At 46.2% G+C, this 20,246-nt stretch overlaps 1 protein-coding gene across 1 annotated transcript in view; it reads left to right on the top strand.

Annotated features, from left to right (window-relative positions):
* LOC138249112 (lysozyme g-like) overlaps positions 1 to 19,919 on the top strand; it is a 159,446-nt gene extending 139,527 nt beyond the window's left edge. Inside the window, exon 6 of the mRNA XM_069203138.1 lies at positions 19,762 to 19,919. Within this exon, the coding sequence (XP_069059239.1) occupies positions 19,762 to 19,895 (134 nt within the window). The 3' untranslated portion in view covers positions 19,896 to 19,919. The remainder of the gene's footprint in view (positions 1 to 19,761) is intronic.
* Positions 19,920 to 20,246: the final 327 nt, after the last annotated feature.

Genomic DNA, 20,246 nt, shown 5'->3' with positions numbered 1-20,246 from the left:
AACCCTCTTTTCTGGCTATTTAGGGTCTCTGTCTCTGGGGAAACTTTAGATAACGAATGCATGAGCTCAGCCGAGTTCCTCTGCATCTCCCTCTTCACCTTCTGATAAGGAATCGACCGCTGACCGCGCTGGAAGCCTGCAAACCTGCAACATAGTAGCAAAGACGACTACTGCAACTCTGTAACGCTGATCCTGCCGCCTTCTCGACTGTTTTCCTGCTTGTGCATGCTGTGGGGGTAGTCTGCCTCCTCTCTGCACCAGAAGCTCCGAAGAAATCTCCTGTGGGTCGACGGAATCTTCCCCCTGCAACCGCAGGCACCAAAAAGCTGCATTACCGGTCCCCTGGGTCTCCTCTCAGCACGACGAGCGAGGTCCCTCGAATCCAGCGACACCGTCCAAGTGACCCCCACAGTCCAGTGACTCTTCAGCCCGAGTTTGGTGGAGGTAAGTCCTTGCCTCACCTCGCTGGGCTGCATTGCTGGGAACCGCGACTTTGCAAGCTTCTCCGGCCCCTGTGCACTTCCGGCGGAAATCCTGTGTGCACAGCCAAGCCTGGGTCCACGGCACTCTAACCTGCATTGCACGACTTTCTAAGTTGGTCTCCGGCGACGTGGGTCTCCTTTGTGCAACTTCGGCGAGCACCGTTTCACGCATCCTCGTAGTGCCTGTTTCTGGCACTTCTCCGGGTGCTACCTGCTTCAGTGAGGGCTCTTTGTCTTGCTCGACGTCCCCTCTCTCTGCAGGTCCAATTTGCGACCTCCTGGTCCCTCCTGGGCCCCAGCAGCGTCCAAAAATGCCAAACGCACGATTTGCGTGTAGCAAGGCTTGTTGGCGTCCATCCGGCGGGAAAACACTTCTGCACGACTCTCCAAGGCGTGGGGGATCCATCCTCCAAAGGGGAAGTCTCTAGCCCTTGTCGTTCCTGCAGTATTCACAGTTCTTCAGCCTAGTAAGAGCTTCTTTGCACCAACCGCTGGCATTTCTTGGGCATCTGCCCATCTCCGAGCTGCTTGTGACTTTTGGACTTGGTCCCCTTGTTCCACAGGTACCCTCAGTCAGGAATCCATCGTTGTTGCATTGCTGATTTGTGTTTTCCTTGCATTTTCCCTCTAACACGACTATTTTGTCCTTAGGGGAACTTTAGTGCACTTTGCACTCACTTTTCAGGGTCTTGGGGAGGGTTATTTTGCTAACTCTCACTATTTTCTAATAGTCCCAGCGACCCTCTACAAGGTCACATAGGTTTGGGGTCCATTCGTGGTTCGCATTCCACTTCTGGAGTATATGGTTTGTGTTGCCCCTATCCCTATGTTTCCCCATTGCATCCTATTGTAACTATACATTGTTTGCACTGTTTTCTAAGACTATACTGCATATTTTTGCTATTGTGTATATATATCTTGTGTATATTTCCTATCCTCTCACTGAGGGTACACTCTAAGATACTTTGGCATATTGTCATAAAAATAAAGTACCTTTATTTTTAGTATAACTGTGTATTGTGTTTTCTTATGATATTGTGCATATGACACTAAGTGGTACTGTAGTAGCTTCACACGTCTCCTAGTTCAGCCTAAGCTGCTCTGCTAAGCTACCATTATCTATCAGCCTAAGCTGCTAGACACCCTATACACTAATAAGGGATAACTGGGCCTGGTGCAAGGTGCAAGTACCCCTTGGTACTCACTACAAGCCAGTCCAGCCTCCTACATTGTGCCACCCACATAAGTAGCTCTGTAATCATGTCTCAGACCTGCCACTGCAGTGTCTGTATGTGTATTTTTACACTGTAAATTCGACTTGGCAAGTGTACCCACTTGCCAGGCCTAAACCTTCCCTTTCCTTACATGTAAGGCACCCCTAAGGTATGCCCTAGGTAGCCCCAAGGGCAGGGTGCAGTGTATGGATAAGGTAGGACATATAGTAATGTGGTTTATATGTCCTGACAGTGAAATACTGCCAATTTCGTTTTCACTGTTGCAAGGTCTGTCTCTCTCTCATAGGATAATATGGGGGCTACCTTTAAATATGATTAAAGTGTAGATTCCCCTAGAGAAGAGATGGACAGGTGGAGTTTGGGATCCCTGAACTCACAATTTAAAAATGCATCTTTTAGTAAAGTTGATTTTGAGATTGTGAGTTTGGAAATGCCACTTTTAGAAAGTGAGCATTTTCTTGCTTAAACCATTCTGTGACTCTGCCTTGTTTGTGGATTCCCTGTCTGGGTCAGTTGACAGTTGGGTTGTTTTTCACCTCACACCAGACAGTGACACAAAGGGAGCTGGGGTGTGATCTGCATTCCTGATTAGCCATCTCTGCTAGGAGGGAGGGGTGGAGTGGTCACTCTCATCTGAAAGGACTGTGCCTGCCTCTGACAATGCTGTCTCCAGCCCCCTGGTGTGTGTCTGAGGCCTTGCCTGGGCAAGGCAGGATTTCACAAGAAGGTGTGAGTCCCCTGTGAAGGAAGGTGACTTCAAAGACTAAAATGGGTATAAGAAGGGCATCCAAACTTACAAACTTTAGAAACACTTCTGGAATCAAGGGGAACCTCTGCCTGGAGAAGAGCTGATCGCTGAGGAACAAGTGCTGCCCTGCCTGTGACTGTGCTTTGTGGAGCTTTCCTGCAGTGCTGCTTCTGCCAGAGTAAGAGGGCAAAGACTGGACTTTGTGTGCCTTCCATCTTGAAGAAGAAATCTCCAAGGGCTTGATGTAGAGCTTGCCTCCTGTTGTTGAAGTCTCAGGGATAGCAAAGACTTCTTCCTGCCAGCACCTGGAGTCTCTGGAGAGACCCCTACTCTGCTCTGTGGTGCCCTTCCAGTTCCTGGGACCCTGAAAGGAGAGGCTGGCAGCCTAAGGACAAAAATACACGCACCGAGCACCGTGCGGAGAAAAGATCGACGCGAATCCGATCGCGGCTGAGAAAACGACGCGACGCCGGCTCCGCAGCTGAGAAACGACGCCGCTGGAAACGCGACCGGAGAATCGACGCCCGGAGCAGGAGAAACGACGCGCAGCATCGCTGACGAAGGCTGAGAGATCGCAACCAGCGCCGCGGGACTTCGGACCGTCGCGTGGCTGGCTTTTTCGACGCGCCTCGCCGAGCCGAGCTGTTTTCGACGCATATACCCGTGCCGGGTTATTTTCGACGCACACCGCCCGTGCGGGGTTATTTTTGCCGCAAACCAGGTACATTTTCACGCTAGCAGCGCTAGTGTGGTGTTACAACTACCTAAAGACTCTTTTTATTTTAAACCTTTAAAAAAATCATAACTTGACTTGTGTATGTTGGATTTTTGTCGTTTTGGTCTTGTTTTGTCTAGATAAATATTTCCTATTTTTCTAAACTGGTGTTGTGTCATTTTGTAGTGTTTTCATTAAGTTACTGTGTGTGTTGGTACAAATACTTTACGCCCAGCACTCTGAGGTTAAGCCTACTGCTCTGCCAAGCTACCAAGGGGGTAAGCAGGGGTTAGCTGAGGGTGATTCTCTTTTATCCTAACTAGAGTGAGGGTCCTTGCTTGAACAGGGGGTAACCTGACTGTCAACCAAAGACCCCATTTCTAACACATATATATATATACATGGTTAAATGTCTGAGGTGCAGATAAATGTAAAGTAGTGGAAAGTATAAAATAGTGATGAGGTGCAGATAAATGTAAAGTTGTGGAAAGTATAAAATAGTGACAAGGCATCACCAGTAACGTTGACAACAGGTTTATCAGGGCCTTGGATATTGTAGGTATTATGGGTACAAGATGAGATGGAAGATTGTTACTGCAGTATCTATGTGGCATTTTGCTCCTCATTTTCTCAATCCGACAAATTCAGCATGTTTTCCTCTGCAGGAGACTTGTTCTGCAACCTCTCTGACAGTGTTCTTTATTGTTTTGTCTGTTGGCCATGAATGTAGTGCTAGACTTTGCTGGTGATAAAAGCACACAAAAAGTCAAACTTCTGTTCACATTGGTTACTACTATTCCCATGACCAGACTATGATGCCACTAGTGGGTGATGCCAGGTAATTAAAAGTTGTAGAGTATATACCTTTGCAGCTCTACACCAGTGAAGAGAATGCATAATGGCTCTCCCTGTGTAAATCAGTGTAGGTCCCCCTGACTGAGACCTCTGATTGCAGTTAGTGTCATGACTAGTGCCTGAATATATGAAATGTGGGGTACCTATAGTTTTGGTCCATCCATGTATGTATGAATGTCGTGAGATTGTGGAGTGCTCCTTTGTGTATAGTGGTAGGGTTGCTATCTCGCATTTTCCTTCCTTTTCCTGCAGTATTCCTTTTATTTCTCCCTTAAGAAAACATTGTAATGCCAAGGGAATGTAAACCCATTTGAAATCACAAATACTTTAATGAAGGAGGAAGAGTCTTTTATGTTCACGTGCCTTGGCCAAGACAGCACCGGGTCAACCTGTGGCCTAAGAGGAAGCATTCCTGAATAACGCTTTGGCCAAAGCTATGCAAAGAAGATGGGCTGCCCTTCCCCCACATCCTGTGCCCTTAATTTCTACCAAGAAGCTAAAACTCAGCAAAAACACCTGAATGTGCTGATTGCTATGCAGCTACGGGACATCTAAAGGAAAAGCTCTTTCAATGGATTGACGCCCTCGAACAATTAGGAACCAATTGTGAATCTGAATGGCCAGTTTGCTGGATCCCAATTACTACTATATTGGATACATAAGCTGACCTATTTGCAAAACAAGTTATCAATTACTTGCAAATGCTCTGTACAAATGCACGCAAAGGAAATGTGGGACCAGAGGCATAACTTTTGTCTGGCTTCCCTGGAGACCAGAGACGAATATAAGCAACGCAGTGCGTAGTTATAAGGGGTTTGTTTGATCAAAACTACCACGCCCGGAGATATGACTCGCAATCATCTTTGGGCAGCACGACTCCAGTGTGAAGGCTCATGTTTCTCAGTGCTTGTTACATTTTTGATCCTCCCTGCAAATGATGTGGGCCTTAATATGAAGGCCTGGGTGCCTCCACAGATGTCCTTGCTGCTGTAATTACCCAAAACAACAAAGATAACCACAGAATGAGGGCCAGTGGACCTCCAGTATCACGGCTTTATCTGTGGCAATTTATTAAGCCTCTGGACCAACCCACTACTCAAGTCACTTTTCTTTTCTTATGGCCGTTGCATTGAGCCGTGCAGTGTTTTTTCATCCCACCAGGATCTATCAGTATCCTAATTGTTGAGGCCACCCTGAGATACCTGACTAAAAACAGAAGCTGCACCACAAAAAAATCGATCACATCTGCCAGCCTGGTGAGAAATAAACTACACAGCAAATTAACTTGCTGACAAAATATTGTGAACTAACATCTGCTGTTGTCTGAATGCTTGTGTGTGCCCTCTATGTGTGCCTTAAGACCTCCTCACAGCACCAACATACTGAACCGCCACAACTGTTCTCGTTGCATTAGCTTCTGTAGCTGGTATCGAGAGTCGTGAATGACGAAACTCTCGAACCTCAATACTCCCAGTCATCTCAGCACTGCAACTACCTTAAATGAGTCCAGTCTCCTTATACATCGGAACACCTAGGATTTAATAAAACTGAACCTCTGACAGCCTCTGCACAAACATCTATTAGCATTAAGAGGTTCGGAGTCTGTCTTTTCTTTTTACTATAATTCCGACAGACAGAATTAAGAGAGATGAGTGTACAAAAGACGCCTTTCCTTGCCATAACTTTACTGAATGATGCATTTAGAATTTGTTCATAGTGTTAACAAATTTGAGAACCATAAAGTACTTCTCTTGATGGATCGGGAGCGGTGCTAAACTCCTAAGGATGTTAGGGCTCTAGAACTGAACATGGTCTAAAAATCAATACATTCAAAATTATATGAACCACATTATGCTCAACAAAAAGGACAAAGAATATTTGAGTATCAAACCATGAAGTGAATAAAAGTTAATGGTTTGCAAAAGGCAAAAATCAGGTTAGCAGCACTTTATAATCAGAATGCAGATGATTTTATTAATAAGCAAGAAAATTAGATCACATTTTACAAAGCCGATGACAACCCAGCATTGGATTGGCTCGTAAGGCAGGACAAAGGAAAAGTCAGTCCTCTCTCTTGAAGAGCACACAAAAAACGTATACTCAGCTCTGCTCTCATCTGTCCTAAAATATACAACCTTTACCTTTTTATACACCTACAAGCAGTTCTCAAGAAGACTATCCAATCAGGTTGAAGCAAAATGAAACAATTACATTCTCAATATGTTCTCAGGTTTTCTCACATTAAAAGCTTCTTTCTGAGCCAATCAAACTTACACTAACTAGATAAGATCAGTGGACTAGTGTGCACATTGCAGCTGTTTCTTGAGTGTGTTTTTTTTTAAATTAAAACAACATTACAGAATAATCACAAAGAAAAGAAAACATTTCTTCACATGGGAAAGAAGGAAAAAAGAATGTTGCATTCGAAAATTAGAACTTCAGTTTGCCTACAAATAAAGTGTTCACATGTGACAAAGCAAAGATGGCAACCAATGTTTTTTTTTTTTTATAACGAATTTTTATTGATTTTGCAATAAAATAAAGTAATACAAAACAAACAATACAATTATATACTAAAAATAAAGTAACAAGGCGCCAATGGGCACCAAACAGTGGTCAGCTCCAAAGCCCCAGACAGCACCTTGAGTAGATAGACGGTACATGTCAATACCAACGTGCCACGTATGTGTCTCATTTCCCTCCAAAGGAGTTGGTGGAGTGTGTAAGGGTTCTTCTTTCCACTGTGTCGGTCCGCATCCCAGGGGGTTAAAATGTCATTCCGTCCCACTTCCCCAGATCTTGTTATACTTACTCGGACACCCTCTAACCTCATATACGAGCTTTTCACATTGGGCACACCAGTCCATTCCCCTCCTCCATTTGGTCAGGGCCGGAGCCATAGTGGCTTTCCAGTCCGCCACGATGTCTCTTTTGGCCACTAGGCATACCACCCCCAGCCAGGTACGTTCTGCTCTACGTAGTCCCGATTCTCCCATAACCCCTAATAGGGATGTCAATGGTGTCAGCGCCACGTCTACTTGCAGAATCAACGAGACCTCACGCGAGATCATCTTCCAATATGTACTGATAACCGAGCATGACCACACCATATGGAAAAAATCAGCTTTAGGGCTCATACAACGGGGACAATCAGCCGTAGGCCGGAGTCCTGCTCTGTGCAATCTGGAGGGTGCAAGGTAAGCAGTATGAAGATAATATGTCTGTACTAGTCGGAGACGTATCGTCATAGTCAGGGAGTGGGGAGCTGCCAAAGCTTCAGTCCAGTCCTCCTCTTCAAGAGGGCCCACCCATCCCTCCCATTTCTGACGAAGTTCCTCCAGGGAGCAGGCCGTAGTAGAGATTAGTGTGCGATACACCTGGGAGACACCTCCCCTGCCCAGATTCCCCATCAGAGCCCTCCTCTCCATAGGACTGCTTACGGGTATGCTATTCCCTGGCTGGACCTGCGTCAGAAGGGCATGTCGTACTTGGAGATACTTGTGGAACTGTGTCTTATTTAGTGCAAAGATTTCTTGGAGATCCTCAAAGGAACGCATGCTCGTGCCCGCCCATACATCACCCAGAATAGAGATGCCTATAATATCCCATTTCTGGAATCCCTCAAGACCCACAACTTCGCCCAAGCAGGTCCCCTGCCACAGTGGGGTCTGCTGAGTAAGGCGTCCCCACCATCCCGAGATCTTTTGAGCCGTCCGCCATCCCTGCAGCACCACCCCTGTCACCCCAGGGGTCTCACGAGTGATCTTACCACCATATAGGGCGTCAAAGATCTTGGGGTAGGTCAATGTCTGGAGTTCCAGACGGTACGCCGGATCTGTCCAACCCCCCCCCAACCAGTCGTTGATCACTAGTAGTTGCGTCGCCAGGTGGTAGTAATGGACATTAGACATTCCCAAGCCCCCTTCATTAACATCTCTCTGACAGGTTTTAAGCGCTAGCCGGGGACGGGTACCACTCCATAGAAATTGGCGTGCTAGCGAGTCCATGTCTCTAAACCATTTCATGGGGATAGGGTTAGGATAGTTTTGAAGGAGGTAGAGAAGTCTGGGAAGGGCCATCATCTTATAGAGTGCGATTCTTCCCAGCAAATTAAGAGGAAGGTCCTTCCAACGTTGAAGATCGTCTTTGATTCTTCTGGTTAAAGGTGTGACATTGAGCTCCCATGCTAATTCAGGGAGCATTGCGACATGCACCCCCAGGTATTTAAAGCTATTTCTTCGCACTGGAATACTTTGTTGCCAGTCCATACAATCTCTAGATTGATGGAGCGGAACCAACAGGGATTTTTGGGGGTTTAGGGCGAGACCCGATGCCTCCGAGAAGACATCCAGAATTTGCATGATACGGGGACCGCTCCTGGCCGGATTGGCTATGTATAATAGGACATCGTCCGCATAAAGTGCCACACGGTCTTCTGGACACACTGGCCAAGACCAGCCTTCCATCAGAGGATCCTCTCGAAATAACTTCGCCAGGGGTTCTATTATTAATGCAAAGAGTAAGGGGGATAGTGGACATCCTTGTCTGGTACCACGCCCGATCGGGAACACCCCTGAGACCACTCCGTTTACTTGGACCTGAGCCGTCGGATTAGAGTAGAGCAGTCCCACAAGACCTCGGAACTTGGGTCCAAGGCCGTTTTTAATAAGTACTTGTTCAAGATAGGACCAATCCACTGTATCAAAGGCCTTCTCGAAATCAAGTAGGAGCAGCGCTAGAGGGGTGTGTGACAGGATTTTACGGTGTGCTAAGGCTAAATGTAGACGCCTAATACAGTGCCTGGTGCTCCGCGTAGGCATGAAGCCGCATTGGTCAGGGTGCACCAAGACGGGCATTGCCTCTTTTAATCTATTGGCAAGGATCAAGGCTAGCACCTTGATCTCAGTGTTGAGGAGGGAGATAGGCCGATAAGCCGAGCAATTTGGCGATGGGGGCTGGGTCTTCGGGATTACTACTATTGTAGCCAGGTCAATCCCTGAGGGGAAGTGACCTTTCTGCTCGGCTTCTCTATACATCTCAAGTAAGTGTGGGGCCAGAATGTCACTACATTTCTTGTACAGTTCCGCAGGAAACCCATCCGGACCTGGTGTCTTGCTTGAAGCCAGACTGGCAATCGCACTCGTTACTTCCGCTAGATCAAGTGCTTCGTCCAGCCTGTCCCTAGTCGCCTGAGACACTCTGGCGAGTGTTATGTCGTTCAGGAGGGGGGAAGCTTTTTCAACCGTAGGCCAGGGGTGTTCTGCGTATAGTCATGCATAATAGGAAGCAAAACTCTGTGCAATCTCGATGGGTGTCTTGTGAAGGGTACCTGTGTTATCTCTAATTTCGGGAATGATTCTGTTAGCTAAGGGTCAAGTGGCCAACCAGTGTAAGAGCTTCCCATTTTTGTCCCCCCAGCCATAAATTCGGGCGGACGATGCCCTCCACATATGCTTCGCTGACACAAGTGTTAGGTGTTTAATTTCCTCTCGGACCCTGGTGAGCTGCCTCAATGTGGAAATTTCGGATAAGACTGCTTGCTGGCGTTCCAGTTTTAACGCTACCGCTTCTAACTCGGACACACGTGACTCACGAATGCGCTCACGTGCTCGCAAGAGGCACTTAGCCTGCCCTCTCAAGGTAGCCTTGTAGGCAGCCCATAGCGTGCCTGACGACTGGACTGTTCCCACATTCAGTTCAAAGTACTGCGTGAGACGATCTCTAATCTCGAGGACACAATCTTCATCTTGCAAGAGCCAAGCATTTAGGCGCCATACCGGGCGCCTGGTGAGGTCTACTCCGCCCAGTCGGACTCGCACCGGTGCGTGATCCGACACCCCACGGGACAGTATCTCTGCTCCCGTGACACCGGAGAAGTCCATGGCCGGCATAAATATTAGATCAATTCTAGAGTGTGTCTGATGGGCAGCAGACGTGTGCGTATATTGACGTTCCATAGGGTGCCAAGTTCTCCACACTTCACATAGGCCTAGGCTGTCTGCCCAACTCTTAAGGCCTGTGGCTCGGGTCGACCTGCCCGCTGTGACATCTCCTGACACATCTAATCTAGGGTCTAGAACCGCATTAAAGTCTCCTCCTACTATTGTGATTCCTTGGGGGAGTCCCGCCACCACATGTCGAAGTGAACGTAAGAAGGTGTCAAATCCCGCTGGGGGGGCATATACGCATACAAGATTCAATGTCACGCCACGAAGTAGTCCTGAGACTACTATGAATCTGCCTTGTGGATCGGATCTCGTAGATGTTACCACCATGGGCAGTGAGCGCTGAAGCAGGATACCTACCCCTCTTGATCCCCTAGAGAAGCCTGCGTGATAGACCCTATCAAATCCCCCTCGGGCCAACATAGGGCATTTAGTTCCCATGAGGTGTGTTTCCTGCAATAGGGCTACCAATGGGGAATATCTACGGAGAGTGTTAATTACTGCAGATCTCTTGATCTTATCTAGCAGCCCGTTCACATTCCAAGAAATGATTTGTGTCAATGTGGACCAGACGTGGGTTGCGTAGGAGTCTTACAGCTTTGGATGCCAGTCAGTGGGCTAAGGAATGACCAATTAAAACTTAATAACGCAATACTCAAAATACATCTATCTAACCCTAACTTAACCTTCCTCCCCCAAAACCGCCCCCCACCCCATACTCCCACCCAGGAAGCATCTGTCGCCCTAACCGTCAACCAAAACAAGACAGCCATAAGGACTGCCATAGGAGTGGAGTGATGGACCCCTCCATTAAGACGGATCATTTACAATTATTCACTAGAAGTCAAGCCATATTTTACAGTACTTGAGGGGAGCCTGTATCCCCGCTGTAGCCCATCACGGGTTTCTTCAAGGTGGACCAGACTCTCCACATTTCCCCATGCGCTCCATTCGGGGCTCCATGGAACACGTCAGCCAAGCGCTGGGGATTGACTCAGACGGCCCTCCTCCTCGGCCTGCGCCTGAATCTGTCCCGTCGGAGACTCAACGGGCAACCCTCCCATTTGTGGGCCAGCCTCTCCCACCGCCTCTCCGTTCACAGAAGTGTCCAAGTGTCCTCGTCTTCCTCTTCGAGACCTAGTACGTTTACGACCCCGCAGGGCCCACCAGCGGGGGGGGATCCACCCGGAAGGGCTCCCCTCTTTGCGCCGCCGGGCCCCTCCGAGCCCCGACGCCCTCCTCAGTCAGCCAGTCCCATGCCTCTTCCGGGGAATCGAAGAAGTACGCCTCGTCTGCCATAATAACTTTGAGTCTCGCAGGAAAAAGGAGCATGTACGAAAGCTGCATCGCCCTAAGTTTTTGTTTCACTTGCTCATATGAGCGGCGGCGGACCTGGACCTCCCGGGTATAGTCTCGAAATACTAAGATTTTGTAGTTGTCCCACTGAAGATTTTCAGAGCGCCTCGCCTCTTTGAGGATATTGTCACAATCTCTAAAGTTGAGGATTCGGGCAATCATCGGCCGTTTTGGACCGCCCGGAGGGGGGCGAGGACCAAGGGCCCTGTGCGCACGTTCCACTGCAAACCAAGGTGAAAGAGATTGGTCTGGCATCCAGCTTTTGATCCATTGCTCTAAAAATTCTGTGGCTTTATCCTCTTCCGCGCCTTCCGGGAATCCTACAAAACGTAGGTTGTTTCGTCTCGATCGATTTCCCGCATCTTCTGCCCGGCTATGTAATTCTGCTGTTCGAGTTTGTAACTGGGCCACCTTGGTTCTAAGGTCAGCTAGTTCGCCTTCGTTGCAAGAGACTCTGCCCTCCACGTTAGTGATCCGATTTGCCGCATTTCTGAGGTCCTGCCTGATAAGGCCCATCTCCTCACGCACCTCTCCGATTTTAGTCTCTACAGCTGATTGCGAAGACTGGATTGCCAGGAGGATGGCATTCACTCCGTCTGGTGTTGGGTCCCCCGCGGCTGTCTCTCCGCCCCCTCTCGGACCTGTTGGCGTTGCAAATTGATCAATCTTTGGTTGAGAGGGTGGAGGGTGTTTACTTGCTCTGTTTTTCCCCATGTTATCTCGGAGGGAGGGGATGGAGAACCCAGATCGAATTATGCAGCTCTTCCGTCCAAATTCAGTACCCTAAGCGCATCTACAGGGAAGACACAGCGGTCGGGCCCCAACAGGGTGTGCCAGCGAAATATGTCAAGGACCTTTGAATTTGTTGGCTTCCACTCAGTCATGTGTAGCTGGATTGCCCCGTGGCCGGTTTCTTCTCCTATCAGACAGTTTTGGAAAGACGGGAAGTCGTGGGGCTCGATGACCATCCGCGAGCCCCAGCGCGTCGCAATTAAATTCCCATCTCCGAGGTTATTGGCGTGCTTTATCAAAATTGCGGCTGTGGAATAGGGGCAAGCCTTTGGGGAGTCTCTTTAAAATTAGGGATTGTGAATCGCAGGGCACAGCCTTAATGTTCAGGCCCGCTGCGCCCTACTGAGTTCCCATTACGCTGCTTACTTATGGGGAGGGGGGCCCCGATCTCTCTTCTCCCCTCCTCCTCTCCTCTCTGGCGTGAGGGGCAACTGCGCTCCTGCGCGGGCGGACCAGGGGGGGCCGCGGGCGTCCACTTCACCCCGGTCGCCCGGGATCAACGGCCGTGCCGCACAGTCACGTCCCCTTAGCCGCACAGCTCACCTCCTCCACGTCATCCTCGCTACTCTCACCTCGCATAGGCAGGGTATCACAAGCCGGCCCATGGGCTCCGGACTGCAGAATCCGGTCCAGACGCCCTCCGTAGGACACTCCGCGCGGTCTTCTTAGCGGGCAAGCCCCTGTCCAGGGGCCCGACCACGTCCACTCGAGTCAGGCAGGGGAGCCCCTCTCCCGGGGCTCACTCTCTCCGGGCCTCTCGTCGGGCCCACGGGTCCAGCACCTCATAGTCCGGCCCTCCGAGGACCAACGGAGAACGCCGGCTTCGTCGCTCTCCCGTCCCCCAGGGGCACCAGGTTTCAGCTCGCCCCAGGCACTCCAGCCCCGCACACGGCACCCGCGCCGGAGGAGGCCCCGTCAGCGGGCGGGCTCCAACGCCGAGGCGCATCCCGGTGCCGTCAGCCCGGCCGCCATCTTAGGAGACCCACCGACCCGGTCGCATCCAGCCTTCACAGCTCTCACGGCTCGGACTGCTAGCGCCGGAGGCCTCCCCGAGGTCCAGAAGCTCACAGGGGCGGCCCGGGCAGCATGGTAGACCTCTCGATGGCGGCTTCTGAGGGCGGATGACGGAGGGGTCCAGAGCACTCTCAGAGTGCGACCGCCATCTTGACGCCCGAAGCCACGCCCCCTGGCAACCAATGTTAATTCATTTTGATATTCAAGCCTACATTAGCTATAATTAAACATGAATAAACATACCTTCTCTCTACAAATAGCCATGCATATTATTAAGGAGGTCGCCTGGAGTCGCACTTACAACCCTCTTCTAGCCGCATCCGAGCCTGAAACAGTTTTTGCGACCCCTGGCTCCAGGGGTTGCTAAAGCAGTGCAAGAACACGGGGACAGCTTGTTCTTTTGGTTGTTGGCACTCAGCTTTTGCTTACCGCTATTTTTTAGTTACACTAATATTGAATAATAAGTTATTATTCACTGTTAGTGTAATAAAAGATGGAGAACCAGAAGCTGGAATGACTCTTTTGCAGGCACATAAGGTAAGAAGAGCAATGTTTTTAAATGTATGCTGTGTGCATCTTTGGGTATGGGGGTTTGTGTGAGACAATATATATGGGTGATGGTGCGTATCTGTATGTGTAAGCCTGTGTGTGTAAGTGAAAGTGAGTGGGTGAGACTCAGTAACAGGTAGCAAGTGATAATGAGTGAGAATGAGCCTCAGTAAAGGAATATGAGGGATTCATAGTGAGTTAGAGTAAGAGTGACTGTAAGTGAATTTGAGTGGGCAAATGGCAATGAATTATTAAGAATGAGTATTAGGGAGGGAGTCATAAAGAGTGCAAGTGTAATTGTGAGTGAGAGAATTAAGTGATCGTATCTGTGAGTTCAAGTGATTGTAAGTAGGTGGCAAAGTGTGAGTGAGTGACACTAAAAGTAAATGTGAGTGAGTTTGTTTGAATGAATTACAGAAAATGAGTGAGTCAGATTGATAATAAGTAAGAGTGCATGAGAATAAAAAGTGGGAGTTTGAGTGAACGTGAGTGAATGAGAAAATACAATTGGGTCAGAGTAAGAATGACTGAGTGCTAATGAGCAAGAAAGAGTGAGTGCAAGGGAGTGAGAATGAATGAGTGCAAGTTAACGCAAATAAATGAGAATGAAATAGAATTAATATGTGAGTGAATGTAAATGAGCATTAGTAAACATATAGTATTATGCTATTGAAATATACCTTTCTTCATAGCATACTGAAAGTTGTTTTTAGCTTAGAGAGGCAGCCATGGCAAAATACTGGCATTGGTATTCTGCAGGTGATTCTTATCATGCCAGGCACCTGTCACAAGATACTTGTACTGCAATACTGAAGGTAATTGTTGGCATAATGGGCACCCATGGTATAATGCTAGTACTGGCATAGTAGAGGTATTCTTTGGCATATGGGGTGCCAGTGGCAAAGTTCTGGCACTAGCATAGCATATGTGATATGTGGCATAAGTGCATCCATGGGACAGAAGGGGCGTCCATGACAAAACTCTGCCCCTGGCACAATGTAGATCATTTTTGTCATATAGTGGTAATTAAAGCACATTTTGAAAAGATGGGGTCAACTCCTTAGAAGCTTTAGGTTCCATTGGCTCTGCAAACCATGAAAGGACTTAAATATTTATTGAGAGCCCTATCAGAAGCTGGGACATTTTAGCAAAGTTATGTGAAAATTGTGCTTTAAATGCACCATATGTCCCCATCTTTTTATAATGTTTTTAAAATGTTTTTGTGAAAGAACCCCCTTGAGCCCACGAGGTCTGGCTCACTCGCTTCACTTGTTTGTTACAAATTAGGACAAGTATTACGCACCACCACTTTTAAAGATTATGTTGACATCCTAATGCATGTGGTATCTAACATAGACATTTGTCTGTGTTGTTTTAATCATGCAGTTATTATGGAATTTGAGCTATGGCAATTACCGTGGTAGCATCAGTGTTAAGGTCATGTGATGTCACTTTTTGGGAACAGTCAGAGGATCGCAGGTCATATGATGTCATTAAGTTCAAAGGGTGTGTGATGTCTCTTCCACTAGTCCTGGCATTTTGGTGAATCAACGTCAATGCAAATAACATTTAATGCAGCTATGCATTCATGTCCTAGTAACGCAAAACATCTGATATGAAAAAAACTTCACCAATAGCTGTAGTTAAAGACATTTCTGTTCTTTTTCTAAAAGATATTGCCCAAATGAGACTTTCGATTTACTTCACGTTGTTTTAACTGTATTTTGATTACTTCATCTACAAAACACTCGAGAACACGTCTTTAAAAAGATAGGTGTAGGCACCTTTGAATGATCTTACTTTTGCTCAGTGAAGTGTGAAGCCTGAAGATGTGTATTACCACTCACTGTGTGACATTCGTGTGTAGTGGCATGTGATGTCCATGTGCCTGGTGATTTTATTTGACACTCAATAAGCAAATAGGTTGCTGGCTTGTAGAAGAAGCTGGGAATACAAGGCTTCTCAATCACACCCTCTTCTAAAAAGCCAAACCAGCAGGAATGTGTTCTGAATTCAATTATTGATTCAAGAATGATCAGGGACCCCATCAATCTGGTGAAACAACTCAGGTTAGGTTGTCCATGGGTGACTAGGGTATACTTCTGTTATACAGACATAGCATCAAGTCACCCGCTATCCAAACCTTGCCTGCACTTGCATAACATGAACAGTTCTGAATTTACTTGAAGTTTTTTTCAAATGTGCTCAGAGCTTAAGGTATTGAAGTCCTCTGTGCTGAGCTATCAATTGTATCTAGAAGAAATAATGTGTTCAATATTGGTCTTTGAAGAACTCTCTCACAATAAGCCCCAAACCTGCAGCCTTCCTTTTTTTGCCCATTTTTCTCCCTTTAAGGACCCGCATTAAGATAGTCTGTCAATCATAAATTACTGTATATCAATTACGTCTCATCAGGTTTACTCTTATATGCACAGGATGACATACAGAACAGCAAACTGTGGGAAGTCAATATCACAAATGACAGAGTCGTTCTTTAGTCTGAGTCCTGTAAAATATTAGGTCTAATGCCTCAACCTGGAGGTTGTGATTTTCTCCTGTCCCTTTTGAGGTAGGTATGGAACAAGGTCCACATCTTGTCAAATTTGGGCAATGTATCTCTCAAGGTGGCCGTGAGGCACTCCATTACATCTTTCATCTATACCACTGTTTTATGGTTGATAAAGAAGAGTTCCGCCATTTCTGGGCTAGCACTAGGTTAGCTGCTAGTAAGAATGGGGCTATTCATTTTCGAGATAGGTGTTGAAGTTCTTCCAGCTCCATATCGCCTCAAACAGTTATTTGTGGCAATCGAGGTTGCTCAGTGTTTGTGATTACCCTAATGAGTTCCAAAATTTGGTCCCAAAATGGTTAGAGTTTTTGGGTGATCCCATAGCTATAAGTGCCCCGTGAATCACAACCCCTCCAGCATTTGTCAGGAACATTACACATCGCTTTTAGCCGAATTGCGGTAATGTACCATCGTAATGGTAATTTGAAAGTATTTGCCCTGTGTTGGGGACATGGGGAGAATTTCGCCTCTCTACCCCAGATTTGTAATCAGTCAGCGTCGGTCAATGTGAGGGCAAGGCCCAGTGACCATTGTCGCATGTACACTAATTGTATCAGGGTTAGGTCTGCTAGGGAGCTGTAAAAATGAGAGAGCGCTTTGTTAGTGTCCCTATCTGTCATCATATCCTTCACTCCTGTCGTCTCCCTTCCACCGAATTATCTCACTCTAGGATGTTAATCCCATTGTAGGAGCTGTGTGATATGGTAGAGGTCTTTGGGTTTCAACTTAAAATCGTTGACACATTGGTCTCTAATCTTCGGAGTGCTATTAGAATACAGGTGGCCAAACAGAGCATGTCACTTCACTGCAGGAAACTCTGGTAGCACGCTGCTTCCCACAGGGTTTTAACAGGCAAGCCTGATGCATGAAAGGCCCTTTTGTTAAAAACGGTCACTGAAACTAGTACTATCTTTGGCCATCAGAGAGAGGGATGTGGACCCGAGATAATGTGGAATTTCAATGTGAATGTCCAGTCAGTCCAGTGTTCCACTAAGGCCTGAGCGACATCATATTCAATCGACACACAGCTCAATTTGAGGCATTAAAGACGGTTTTAGTTTTGAGTGGAAACCCATGTGTGATCATATAGATGCATGTCTGCCTTAAACACAGTCTCACAAACACTAGAGAGCCGGCCGTTGGCACATTGAGGATACTGCAATGAGTAAGGAGAAATGGCATAGAGAGGACCAAGCACGCTATTCGATTACCCCCATTCTTTCTGGATGTCATACCCTCTTTCCTACTACTCCCAAAACTGTCCAGGAAATGTCTCCATGCTTTCCCAATAATCGAGCAGTGGCTATGTTGGGACTCTATTCTAGAGTGTTCACCGCTCATCTGCATTGGCACATTTATTTAAGTTCCAAAGAACCATGTCGCCCAGGGGCAAGGTGTCCTGGCTGTTATGCATCCTGAAAATCAAAGGCAGATTATTGAGGATGGCAAATATCAAGGACAAATGATCAAATCCGAAATATGGAAAGGTAACTATTATTTTTTAAAACTAACCGCATATATATGTACCTTGACGATATATTTATCTTCAAGTTACGTAGATGTCGAGCTAAAACTAGTAAATCTATACTTCCTCTATATGTACTTGCCTTTCGATCTTTTGGTCTTATATATTTTGTCCACAATATTCATGGTCTTGATATTTAGTAGGATAATTGTCCTGGCTTTAGAGAAAATGTGAACAGAATCAAAAGGGAAAGAAGGGAACTTAGCTTTCGGTAACGATAGAAGGAGGAAAACAAGAACATGGTCAGCTTTTCTAAAGCATAGGTAATAACCCGTGTCTCTAATCACAGGGGTCTCTAAGGGCAGAAGGAAGGTTGGCCAATGCCCGTACAGTAAGAAGGAAAGATTCTTGACTGACAGAACTCGTTCTGCAAGAACAAGGGATTGTAAAGTGATTGACACTACAGAACCTATGGGTTTGCAGGAACTGGCAACAAACGAGAGTAGGGACATTGTGGTAGTAAATTCAGTTATCCATACAAAGGGACATAAAGGTATGTTGTTTTGCCACTGTTAGACAATGTGGCCATGCCAGATGAGAAGAAATATATGAATTCATGTTCATGTAAAGCTTTAAGTAGTTCAGCAGAATTTTGCACACGTCTCTGACTTAGATAACAGGGCAAGCGAAGGAGTAGAGTCACAGTTGTCCAGGGTAGATAAATTAATAGATTGGACTATTTTTTTCTGAAAGAGGAGTTGGCTGAGGTAGAATCTTCGTGAGTACCTTCAGAAGGTAGATGCATATTTTATTGGTTTTCTTCAAGCTGAAATAATTATGAAAAATAACTCCTAGGTTACTCATGGTTTGGCGGGTACTACCAGGACTTAGATCGTTCAGTCACCAATCACTAATCTAGGAGGAAGATCACTCCTAAAAATAAGTATTAAGTCACAGTGAGTGTTCAATCAGGCAACAATGGACATGAGGCAGTCTGCATGCAAGAAACATTCTCAGTCAAATGAATAGTCAGCTGGGCATAAGCAAACAGTTTCAGGGTAATTGGGTAGATGAAACTCGTGAGGCGAACCAAAATTATATTACAATGGTTGGGTTAAGGAGCCAGCCCATGTTGGGCACTCTCAAACAGAAAGGATTGCTTTTGAGGTGAAAAAAGAGGAATGGAGACCATCTAGGTGCAATCACCCAAAAAAACAACCTCATACATTCCACAGCACCAGCACGTTCTGTTTCCTCAGTCTCCAGTGATGATTGAGGAGAATGAAGAGACTGTCTTAATGCAGTGGAAAGTTCTCAAAGGATCAGGACGGAAGAACTGCTATTGTCCAGGATCAATCTGAGATTATGAAGAAAAGATACCAGAATATCCTTAACCTCTTGTTAAGTAAGAACTGTCTAGGCAGCAACTAATATGACACGCTCTTCAATAAACGCACAAAGTTGCAAATGTACCATGTTTTTGCTGAGTTTAGATATGAATGGCAAAAGGGATATTGGGAGGAAGATAACCAGTAGTGTGGGATCAGCCTTGGATTTTTTAAGAGTTATGACAATGGCATACCCTCTCGCACTATGGAAGTCACCATGGACAAGCAGTAAATGCTTCCTGCCCCCTTCTTCTGATGAAAACAATGAAATCAGGAGCAGGTACCGGACATTTAACCATAAACTGTGGGTGGTCAAATCTGTCACAGCAATATTTATACTTTTTTAGCGCCGCATTTGCGTCATTTTTTGACGCAAAAGCGGCGCAAACTTACAAAATGCAGTTATATTTTGAAAGTTTGCGCCGTTTTTGCGTCAGAAAACGACGCAAATGCGGCGCTAAAAAAAGTATAAATATGTGAGAAAGTTCGCTCTCCACCAGAGTGACCTATATAAGAAATAGAGCAGCCTTCACTCTATGACAGGTGTATGTTTTAATTAATTTTAAAAATGATTTTGTGTTTGTTAAACACACTTCCGTAAAATTAATTAAGTTCACTTCTGTGTGTTTTATTTATTTTTAATTGTAGGTGGAATTGCTGCTTATAATGCTGGCTCTGGAAACATCTTGAGCTACTCACAAGTGGACAGTCGCACAACCGGCCATGACTATTCCAATGATGTTGTGGCTCGAGCTCAATATTATAAAGAACATGGATATTAAATAATTATGTGGATCATATTCGTTTCCAAATCTATACAATATGATTTTGTTTTACATGAAAATGTTTTTCTTTTTTTTCAGAATTCAAATTACTAGTTATACTTATGATAAACAATGCACAAGAGTGTGTAATCTTTAATTATTAATGCGCTCCACTAATAAACATCCTGTCTGCATTATTGGTGTCGTGGACAATGGGAGTTCAATGCTATCTCTGTTTTATCAGTGTCGAAAAGTTATTTTAAAATAATGGCAACTGAAAAAGTGAACACCTTGGCTCAAACATTGAATTAGCACTCTGAAATCTAACCGCAATGTTTCTTTATAACTAATATTTTTGAACCATCGGTA

The sequence above is a fragment of the Pleurodeles waltl genome, chromosome 8, assembly GCF_031143425.1.
Source record: "Pleurodeles waltl isolate 20211129_DDA chromosome 8, aPleWal1.hap1.20221129, whole genome shotgun sequence".
Classification (NCBI taxonomy): domain Eukaryota; kingdom Metazoa; phylum Chordata; class Amphibia; order Caudata; family Salamandridae; genus Pleurodeles; species Pleurodeles waltl.
This window is presented reverse-complemented; position numbering and strand designations above follow the sequence as displayed.